General features: G+C 35.5%; 1 protein-coding gene across 1 annotated transcript; it reads left to right on the top strand.

Annotated features, from left to right (window-relative positions):
* Window positions 1-1,497: 1,497 nt before the first annotated feature.
* LOC131927717 (uncharacterized) lies at window positions 1,498-10,302 on the top strand. The gene is made up of 10 exons (XM_059283495.1): window positions 1,498-1,993; window positions 3,613-3,716; window positions 3,919-4,023; window positions 4,211-4,274; window positions 4,755-4,846; window positions 5,078-5,196; window positions 5,774-5,866; window positions 6,354-6,466; window positions 8,910-8,987; window positions 9,241-10,302. Exons 1-10 carry the CDS (start codon window positions 1,817-1,819, stop codon window positions 9,364-9,366), a joined length of 1,071 nt encoding a protein of 356 aa, XP_059139478.1. The 5' UTR covers window positions 1,498-1,816; the 3' UTR covers window positions 9,367-10,302.
* Window positions 10,303-10,835: the final 533 nt, after the last annotated feature.

The following is a 10,835-nucleotide window of genomic DNA, read 5'->3' as shown; positions in this document are numbered from 1 at the left end:
TCACGTGCCTTCGGGTGATCTGACTTGGGAGCATATAATTGCTAACTCCAAAAGCCCCCCCCCCCCCCTGGGCAGATAATGCTCGCCGAGGGGGGAGCATGAACCCATTTTGGTGAAAATCCTGTGTAAAACGCTGCCTTGTTCTTTGTGTGGAAAAAGGGCTATGAAAGCAAATCTAAGCAGTGTTTCTTTCAGGCATCTCTTCCCGTCCCCGAACCAAATAAAATCTATATAGGGGCCTATATTTTGCCTATACCAGTGGTTGCCCCCCCCCCCCCGAAAAACTTAGTCCGCACCCCCAAAACTCATGTGGCCACTGATAAGGTCTGTCTTCCTGTATGGATGTGGGGCATGGACCCTCAATGCAGACACCCAGAGATTGATCCAGGCCCTGAAAGTGAGATGTTTACACAGACTCCCAGAGATATCTTAAAGACATCACATTACAAATGAAGAGGTTCGTGAAAAGATCAACAATGAGTATGGTCCAATTATTAAGAACATACTAAGCAAAGTCAAAACAAAACCACTTTATTCATTCCTGTCCGGTCACGTGAGCTCTATAATCTTACTCAGCGTATACCAAGGTGTGACATTAAAGTCGCTCTATACAATCAGAGTTTCTTCCAGGCATCTGTTCGGGGGGGGGGGGGGGGGGGACTCAGCCCCCCCCCCCCCGAACAAGATGGAATTTATATAGTAAACATGTACTTTTACTAGTGTCCGCCCCCCCCCCCCCCCCGGAAAATGTTCACCGCCCCCCTCCCCCAAAAAAATCAAGTTCCCCCCCCCCCCACCCCGGAGAAAAAAGTCTGGAAGAAACACTGTATACAATTATGGCTTGTCCCGTTCAGGTGATAAGGTGGGTGGGTGGGGGATAACCAACTCAGTTTTAGATAGTTGTAACAATAAACATACATATACATATATACTGATTCAGAACTAGATTTAAGTAAGTTACAGCATTATTATGGCAATAAAAAAATTTACAGAGAGGTCCATGGGGGGGGGGGTTATAACCCCACACCCCACCCCCCAACCCCCGCCTACGCCACTGACCCTGAATCACCCATGGCAAACCTTTTTTTATCTACCAACACAAACAATCCTTTACTAATTATAAATAGATCCTGAACTACGTGACCGCAGGAAAAATAATTTGTGTACAGGCCGAGTGTGTCCCCATTTCGTCAGAAAACTGATGTAACTACAGATTTAAATTTAGCAGCATATTGCGTCATTATTGATTTCTTCGAAAATATGAATATTTCCTACTTTAAATGATTATTTTTAATCAAGCGTGGTAAATTAGACTATCTTGATCCACATAAATGCCAGCTGCACTTTTAGTACTCTATTTCAACCCATTGAACTAGTGGAATGCACCGAACGTGAGTATGCGCTATGGGGAATAATAAGAAGAAATACGAGGTTCATGTGTGCTACTGCGCATGTCAGTGACCCGAATTCAGAATAATTTTGTTTATAAATAGAACGGAGTCCCCTGGGCGCAGCTGATTTCACGAGGTTACCAAACATTTTCTGCCACTAAGCGAGCGCTTCTCACTGTGTGTATAGCATCCATTTAATAAATAGCTTCATTTAGATATTTGTAAAGTTTGAAAATTATAAAACTCGCTGTGCTTTGGATTCCAGGATCTTCAAAATAAGAATTGTATGCGCCTGTTTTAACGAATACTATTTATACGATTTTGAATATAAATTTTAAAAGACTTAATTTAAAACTTTACATTTATAAAAACTTCGGTTAACAACAAGCATATTGAAAGTTGAACCAGTTTTTTGGACCTGTAAGATGTCGTTGATTGCAACTTGCCGTGGACTATCAAGGCATGGGACCACCTACTCAACTATTGTGTCGTCTGTGGTCAGCAGGTCATATTCCACACAATTCTTGAATGGGTCAGCGATTGTGTGCAATAACATGTTGCTGCGGCGGGACCTTCCAGCTGAACACATTTCATTTCAACAGGTAACTGTTACTTTAAATAGTTAACTTTCATTTTGATAGATAAATGTCAGTCGAAAATTAAATGTCGTTTTCGTTAGCCTAATACTAAAGGGTTTACTTGGTATTTACTATTTAGACCTAATAATTGTGTAACTTAGTATTTAGACCTACGCATACACACATTCAGAGCGGTACTTTTAATTTATACTTTGCAAGTCCATGCAGCATCCATATTTCCAAAAATGAACATGGCCTATTTGTTTTTGTTTTTTAGTTTTGTGTTATGTAGCCAAATACCCCCCTCCCTCACCCCAGTGCTTAAGCCGGATCCAACCCCAACACTCAGCATTTTATTTTTAATATGGCGATCACGTATCACCTTGACCTTTTAACAGAAGTAAAGAATCGTACATGCGTAGCTGAAAGCACTTTTGTGTGTAAATGAATGAAACCGGTCTACTAACGATGTCAAATTGTTCTGTGTTGGGGTCGTGGGTCACGTTGAACTGACAGATGGCCTTAGATAAGGAAGTAAGCCATTTGGGACACGTCTTAAAGTTAAAGACGTGACATGGCCGCAAATTAGCGGAGAATATCTCCGCTTTCAACATAGTCAAACACAGTATGAAAATGTGAAAGAACCAATACTGACTGAATATTGAGGGGAAAAAAACATCCGCTGTTTTAAAATTTGCTAAGTTGTTAGTATTTTTTTCTGGCCAGTGTAAAAGTAAGTCAATTTTGACTTTTTGTTATGAAAATTTGCACCAATATGCCAATACTAAAAAACTAAATTATCCATATTTAAATTGATTTAAAGTATTTTGATTTTAAGTTTTACCGCTGTACTGTCACGGGCGGAAACTAACGCATACGTGGGTTGAGATCAAGTAAAAATAAAATAACCGATTTAAAAGTAAAAGCTTCTCCTTGAATCATTCCTACTTCCTACACTCAGTCAGACACTGACACTCCTACAGTGCTACACGTACCCTACTAGATCTAGATATCTAGACTTCTAGATCTAGATCTAGATTTCTACATACTACACTCACTAATGAACAATACTACACATCATACATTCATGATTCAATCAATACCACATTAGCTCCCAACCACTTAGGACTTTTAGTTTAATTAAAATTACATCACCATTCTAGTCAACTGTGGCGACCTCTGGGACTAAATCAACAAATGCTTAATGATAATGTACTAATTTAAGCCATTAGACTTTAGATTAGGCTCACTGCTCTAATGACACTAAACGCTGACGGTTGCAGTGGTCCCATGACGGCCATGTAGCTCACACAGTTGCCGTCTGAATGAACTTCATTCAACGAAGTTACGACCTAACAGCATACTTTACCTGATGATGTAAATATGTGAGTGTGACACCATGCTTTACCTTAAGATGTCACACCATACTTTTACTGATAAACAAGTTTCAGCAGATTGTAACCAAGCCAGTTAGACTAGGATTTTCTTGTGTCACAACCATCTAAGCAAACTATGTTGTCACACGTTGGAAAAGCTTAGTAAGGCTTAGTTGCATTTTTCCCTTGATTTCATGTCATGTCCATTTCAGTTCAACTAAAATGTCTTATCAAATAACATTGTCTTTTACTGTTATTTTTTCTCAGGTCAGAGGCCTTGCCGACTCTAAAGAAGTTAAAAAAGCGGTGGAAAACTTTCGCCAGGGGAAGTATGACACCCTACCCGACCCATCAGATATATCACACTTTAGGTAAATATTGAAATATGTGCTACTTTCTTCATGGGAGTAGAGAGTGTAGTCTTACCACTTTTTGGTCCATGAGTCATAATTGTAGGCCTACTATTTTATGGTCCATGGGTCGAAAGTGTAGGTTCTACTAGTTTTTTATCCGTACAATATTTCTCTCCAATTGAGTGCATTAATTACTTCAAACTACTAAAATACTGAACAGGAGTGCAACAGCTGATACAACTAAAACAACAACCGTGGAAGAGAAGGGCAAGGATGGCAAGGACACCCCACCAATTGGAGTGTATACACTACCACACCCCATCTGGTAACTTACAAACTTTTCACATAGTTGACATAAATGATACAGTCAAGATCTTGAAGTACTTGAACTTAAGATTTTAAAAACTGACCTTGAAATATTTTTTTAAATTGACCTTGAACTTGAACAAAGTCTCACATTTGTTGTAAAAAAAACTTGTTTTATAAAATCTAAAGTTTGTGTAATGTTTCAGGACTGAGGACCAGCTTCACAGTGTAGAAATTACCCACAAACCACCAGAAGGAATTGTTGACAAGGTTTGTTCACAATCAGTGTTTCTTTCAGGCATCTCTCACATCACCCTAAAGCATGCCCATCTACCTACTCTGGATGAAATAGAAAAACATATTTTGTACAGAAAATATATACTTTAACTGGAGTTTTGTTTCCTCCCGACCCCCAATGCAGTTTCATGTGCATTCCCCCACTCACACACACACACATACACACACTCAGGAAAAACTTTGTCTAAAAAAACCTGTTCACATTAGTATAGTTTACCAGGATATTAAACAAAAATACACTTTTTTAAACCTTTAATAGCCATTTTCTAATAGTAACTAAAAAGCTGTTTTGTCATCGCTAGTCTTCTTATTTCATGTCCTCATTTGTCTGCTTTTATCAATTTTAGCTCAGCCATTTTAAAACATTTTCTGAATAAAAATCTTCATAAATTGACAACTTATGTTCACTTAAACATCTGCCAAATGTTAAATACTATAAATATTTTTTTACAGCTAGCCTATGGCACAGTACAACTACTAAGGGGAGGTTTTGATGTGTTTTCTGGTTTTAAAAGTGGAGAGAGAAATGAGAGGAAATGGCTTAAGTAGGTTTGTTTTGATGCTTTATGTAATGGAATACCCAACATTTTTTTAATGAATATAATAACTTAATTTAGTTTAAGTAAAAATAAAATCATTAAATACACATTTTTTTAAATTAAAAATTGTTGAATTAGTAATCTATAACATTTGCAATTTAAGTTCACAAATCATCTTAATAAGAGCAAAACATTATTGCCATATTGAAAGAATAAAATGTTTATAAACTCTGCCAGTCGCATCTGTTTCCTGGAGACTGTGGCTGGTGTGCCAGGTATGGTAGCAGCCATGATGAGGCACATGAGGTCCTTGAGGAGGATGCAGAGAGACCAGGGCTGGATACACACACTCTTAGGTAAATACCACCAGACATCCTTACACACATCCTTAGGAAAATACCACCAGACTTTCTTAGGTAAATACCACCAGACATCCTTAGGTAAATACCACCAGACATCCTTAGGTAAATACCACCAGACATCCTTAGGTAAATACCACCAGACATCCTTAGGTAAATACCACCAGACATCCTTAGGTAAATACCACCAGACATCCTTAGGTAAATACTGCCACACATCCTTAGGTAAATACCACCAGACATCCTTACACACATCCTTGGTAAATACCACCAGACATCCTTAGGTAAATACTGCCACACATCCTTAGGTAAATACCACCAGACATCCTTACACACATCCTTTGGTAAATACCACCAGACATCCTTAGGTAAATACTGCCATACATCCTTAGGTAAATACCACCAGACATCCTTAGGTAAATACCACCAGTCAAGTTACTCACAAATCAGATAAATACAACTTGTTAGTTATACACAAATAAAATAAAAATTAAGTAATTAATTGCATGTATGTGAATACACATGTTATTAATTAAAAGTTAGTTTTGTATTAATAAAGAGTTTCTCCACACAGAGGAAGCTGAAAATGAAAGGATGCACCTGCTAACTGCATTACAGCTGAAACAGCCATCCCTCATGTTCAGGTTGTGTGTGATTGGGTCACAGGGTGAGTTACAGTAAACTTTACACTCCCAGGGTGAGTTATAATACACTTCCACAGTGTGTTGCAGTAAAATTTACACTCCCAAGGTGGGTTACAGTAAACTTTACACTCCCAGGGTGAGTTACACTAAACTTCAAATTATTGATTCAAAAGTCAATCAACAAAATTGATTTGACTTCACCTAGTCCTCTATAGAGGAGTATGTGAAGTCAAATCAATTTTGTCTATACTCATGGTGGAGCTTAAGGCTTAAGGCCTCAACCATTGTACTCCACATTATCTGATCCATACTGTGCTATTACTTTAATGAAAGTCAATTGTAGCCTAGTATTAAAATGTGGATACTACAGTTTACCTACTGATATTTTTGAAAACTTTTTTTTTTAAATTTGTAATTATAAAATAAGATAGATTTGTTTAGTTCTACTTTGGCGACAAGTAAAACAGTGTTTATCTAGTTTGGTGATGGTTTTCTATTTTAACCTGTCAGGTTTCTTTGTGACAATGTTTGGTGTCAGCTACGTCTTCAGTGCCAAGTTTTGCCATCGTTTTGTCGGCTATTTGGAAGAAGAAGCTGTCAAAACCTACACTAAGTGTTTAGAGGTTAGTGACAACCATTGACAGTTCTATTGCTATATGCTATAACTCTATTTCAAATAGGCCTAGTTGTTTTAAGTAATTTTTTTATTTTACACTAAGCTTAAAAAATAAGTCCTCATAGCTCTATTTCAAAAACTTGTTTTAATTCATTCTTTTCTTTTCAATTGTGTGTTTACTTGTATTACATGTTTAACCCTTAAAGCACCAAGCCACGATCATGATTTGCTGTTACATAACTTATAATGCATTAGGCCACATGGCGCGTGCTTTAAGGGTTAAACACTAAGCTGAAATAATATTAAAAATGATTTTGTATTATGGTAAAACAGTGTTGATTTAAACAGGCACTACATTAGCACACTGAAAAAAAAGCAAAATATGAATTTTTCATTAAGTCTGGTTATATGGGTGTAAAAATCTAAATACCAAGTAGGTTACAGTTACACAATTAACTGTACTAACTGTGAAATGGGGTTATTTCATTTTAGAGCCTAAATTTACCTCCTAAAAATTCAATACAATTACTCTTTTTAAATTACTTCAATTTTTCATACTTAATAACTTGCTCAGCGTGATCCCAAGTTTGAACACTTGGGCAGATGAGGCTTGACAGCTGGAAAGAGCAGCTCTTCTAGGAGAGACAATTCCAAAATCAAACAACTGCCTGGACCTATATAAGTCAAATTTAAACCTAAAATATTAAATATCTCAAATTTCCAAATATTCACATTAGTACATTTAGAAAACTCTCTTTTGTTGAAGTCATTTGCAATAAAAATGCTGAATAGCTTTATATAAAGTTCTTCTATGACCCCAAGATAAAGAAAGTGTTTATATAAATTAAAGTTCTTGTTTTACCCCAGGATATTGAAAGTATTTATATAAATTAAAATTCTTGTTGAACCCCAAGATATTAAAAGTGTTTATATAAATTAAAGTTCTTGTTTTACCCTAGGATATTGAAAGTATTTAAAAAAAATTAAAATTCTTGTTGAACCCCAAGATATTAAGTGTTTATATAAATTAAACTTCTTGTTTTACCCTGGGATATAGAAAGTGTTTATCTAATACTACTAAAACTCAACTTTGTTTACATGTTTGAATATTTATTTGTTTGTTTGTTTGGCTGATCGAGTATTGTGATATGTTCTACTCTATCTGGAGAGCTGTAAAATAGTATGTAGGTAGAGAATAATTTTTTAATGCAGACAGACTGTTAATCACAAATTTATTTAAAGACGTTAATTAATTTATTGATTTATTCATAGGTATATTAACCACAATTTTTTTTTAAAGATTTGAAAAGCCACTAGACTCGACGGAAACAGTGACGTCACATGATGTGTTTATTTTTTTACATCGATAATGGCGGCCTATCGAAGAAGATTGTGTTCCCATTCCAATGTTTAACGCGTTCTAAAGCTAATTTTCTGTCGGCTTTAACTTTAACAATACGTCCGTTTGCTGTATTTATTACGTTCCAACACTTATATCAATTTTAAACTGTCTTTTTCATTTAGTTTTACGATAAATTTCTCTAGATCTAAAGATCAGCTGTCGAAGGAAAGTTATGAATCTAGCCTAGATCTAGATCTAGAATCTAGATCTAGCCTAGATCTAGGTCACTAGACTCAATGTAAATTCTAGATCTAGACTTAATGTAAATTCTACATCTAGAATCTATTTCAGGCCTTAATACATCTAGAATCTATTTCAGGCCTTAATTCATCTAGAATCTATTTCAGGCCTTAATTATTTTATATAAATCTTTGTTTGGCTAATTTAAGATAAAATTTAATTTGAAAGTTACTACTACTAGACTTAGATCTAGATCTATGCGCGTAAATCAAGTTGCATAAGGAGACTCAAAGTATAGTATAAAAATTCATTTGTGACGTCACGAGTAAATAGCTAAGTTGGTAGTGTAGCCGGCTCTCATGCGGGTGGCACAGGTTCTAGACCAATATGTCAATGATATTTTTTTTTCAATTTTTTTTTTTTTTTAGATGTGAATGATAAAGTTGCCTATCTGAACTTGGCAGGACACAGGGCAGGTGAAGTAGAGTTCATCTGTTTCTTTGTCCTAAGCATATGAAAGGATAGTGTGGTCAGAGACATATGTTGGGGCGCCAAAATGGTTTGGAAAAATAAATCAAAAGTTTGAGTGGGGGAGGGGGGGTGCACATCAAAAGTTTGAGGGGAGGGGGGGGGTTGCAAATCGAAATGTTGCGGGGGGGGGGGGGGGGTTCAAATCGAAAAGTTTGTCCCCGGGGCGCCGGGAAGGGTCGCTATGCCTCTGAGTGACAGACGTGATGTTTTTTGATGGATGACCCCCGAAACCCACAGTTATCCAACGGATGACGGGTATTCTAGTATAAATTAAAATTCTTGTTTAACCCCAAGATATTAAGTGTTTATATAAATTAAAATTCTTGTTTTACCCTAGGATATTGAAAGTGGACCAATGCAACACTGGAAAACACAGGCTGCTCCTGAATTAGCTGTGCGATATTGGAAGCTCAAGGTAAATTCATTTCTTCTCACAACTGTAAGCTGGAGACTTTGCTATTCAGTTTATTAAACAGCAGTGAAAATAAAAATTTAACTTACATTTACACTGAATATTTAAGAACTACTTGCACAATAAGTTACCTTACCCAATCAGTAGTTTGTTCTCACTTTTTGTATTTTAGCTAAACAGTAAATTACATTCTACAAATATCAATATAAAATATATCATAAAATTGAAACTCAAACTATTTTTTTTCAAATTGCAGCCAGATGCTACAATGAAAGACGTAATTTTGGCCATACGAGCTGATGAGGCTCACCATCGTGTTGTGAACCACAGTCTGGCTTCACTCAAGAAAGATGAATTCAATCCATACAAACCTGGCCACTAATACAGTCTATTTTTAAAGCCTTTATTCATGACAATTTGCCAGATGTTGAATTGTGAGAAAAATTAGTATTTTTTTTTATATTTAATACTATTTTCCTTTGTTCAGCAATATTTAATACTATTTTCCTTTGTTCAGCAAATTTAGCTTTAACTTTTTACAGCAAATTTACTGTAGGCCTTCTTACAAAACAACTGTTGGTTTTTTAAACAACTGTTGGCTTTTGAACAAAATTTTGAACTTCAGTGAAGAAAAGTCTCAGTCATTTCCTTGATAATTGTATCTTTATGTGGAGTAACAAAAAGGAAATTGACTGAACTCAACACAGTTGTAGAGAAATGTCTCTAAAATTTGGAGGGCTACCTTTCTCTATGCTAAATATAAGCAACTGTTGGATTTGTCTGTGTCAGATGGCTTTAAACAAATCAATTGCCCATGTACAAAATGTGTTGAAACTAACATCAAAATAAACCGGGAGTGATATCCCCTAAACTTTCTCGAATATTCTTATATAAAACAACAGGGGATGGGAACTCGGGATATAGATCTAGTTATGATTTTTAATCCATTTTAAATACTTAAACTTTTTAAAATAGAATAGAATCTCATAGAAAAAAGTATTGCGCACCAAGCGAACGCCGAATAAAGATGTTCATAATGGTGCGCAATATTATTAGTACTTTATAAATTTAGATGCGTTTTTGAGAAATCGGAAATAGCGTAAATTAGTACTTCCCGTCAACGGAAATTACTCAAAATTTAACAGAAGGTAGAGAATTAGATCTTTTACTTACAGGTGAAATTTCATTCCTCTATCTGAAATAGTACTTAAGTTATAGGCTTTTGAAAAATTCAAAGTAGAAAAAGTACCACTTCCGGTTATCGGAAATCGCTCAAAAGTTGATACGGATCTACGATTTTGATAAAATACTTATATATGAAATTTCATCAACCTAGCTGTAACGGTACTCAAGTTATCGTGTTTACACACACAGACACACAGACATACGGACAAGATTACAAAATTATGTTTTTCCGTATCAGTGAGGTGTAAAACGTCGAGATTTGTAAAAATCTCGATTTTTTTTTTTTTTGCACGATTACAATACTTTCTCTATACTACGTATATACGAGAAAGTAAAAATTGTGTTTGTTCTGCATTTAACATTTTACCACATTCATTCCAGTGTTGATTATGTGTACAGTTTTTGTTGAACAAAAATCATAAGCAAACTATACAGTTGTAAACTAGTTTAAAATCATGTAAATAATTATGAGTAATCACATAGGCCTATGTATCTGTTTCGCTAACAAGTTTTTATTTTAGCACTATAGTGATTTAATACTTGATTTTTTTTTAGCTAAAAGACTTTGCATCACCAAACATCAGGGTAAACACATTTTCGATTACTGAAATACCAGAGCAGATATTTTTATTTAATAAAATAATTTTTTCTTGAGCTCCAGCAGAA

Source organism: Physella acuta, unplaced genomic scaffold (assembly GCF_028476545.2).
Source record: "Physella acuta isolate Inbredline_101_S28 unplaced genomic scaffold, ASM2847654v3 ptg001433l, whole genome shotgun sequence".
In the NCBI taxonomy this organism is placed as follows: domain Eukaryota; kingdom Metazoa; phylum Mollusca; class Gastropoda; family Physidae; genus Physella; species Physella acuta.
The sequence above is the reverse complement of the archived record's forward strand: the minus strand, read 5'-3'. Positions and strand labels throughout refer to the sequence as shown.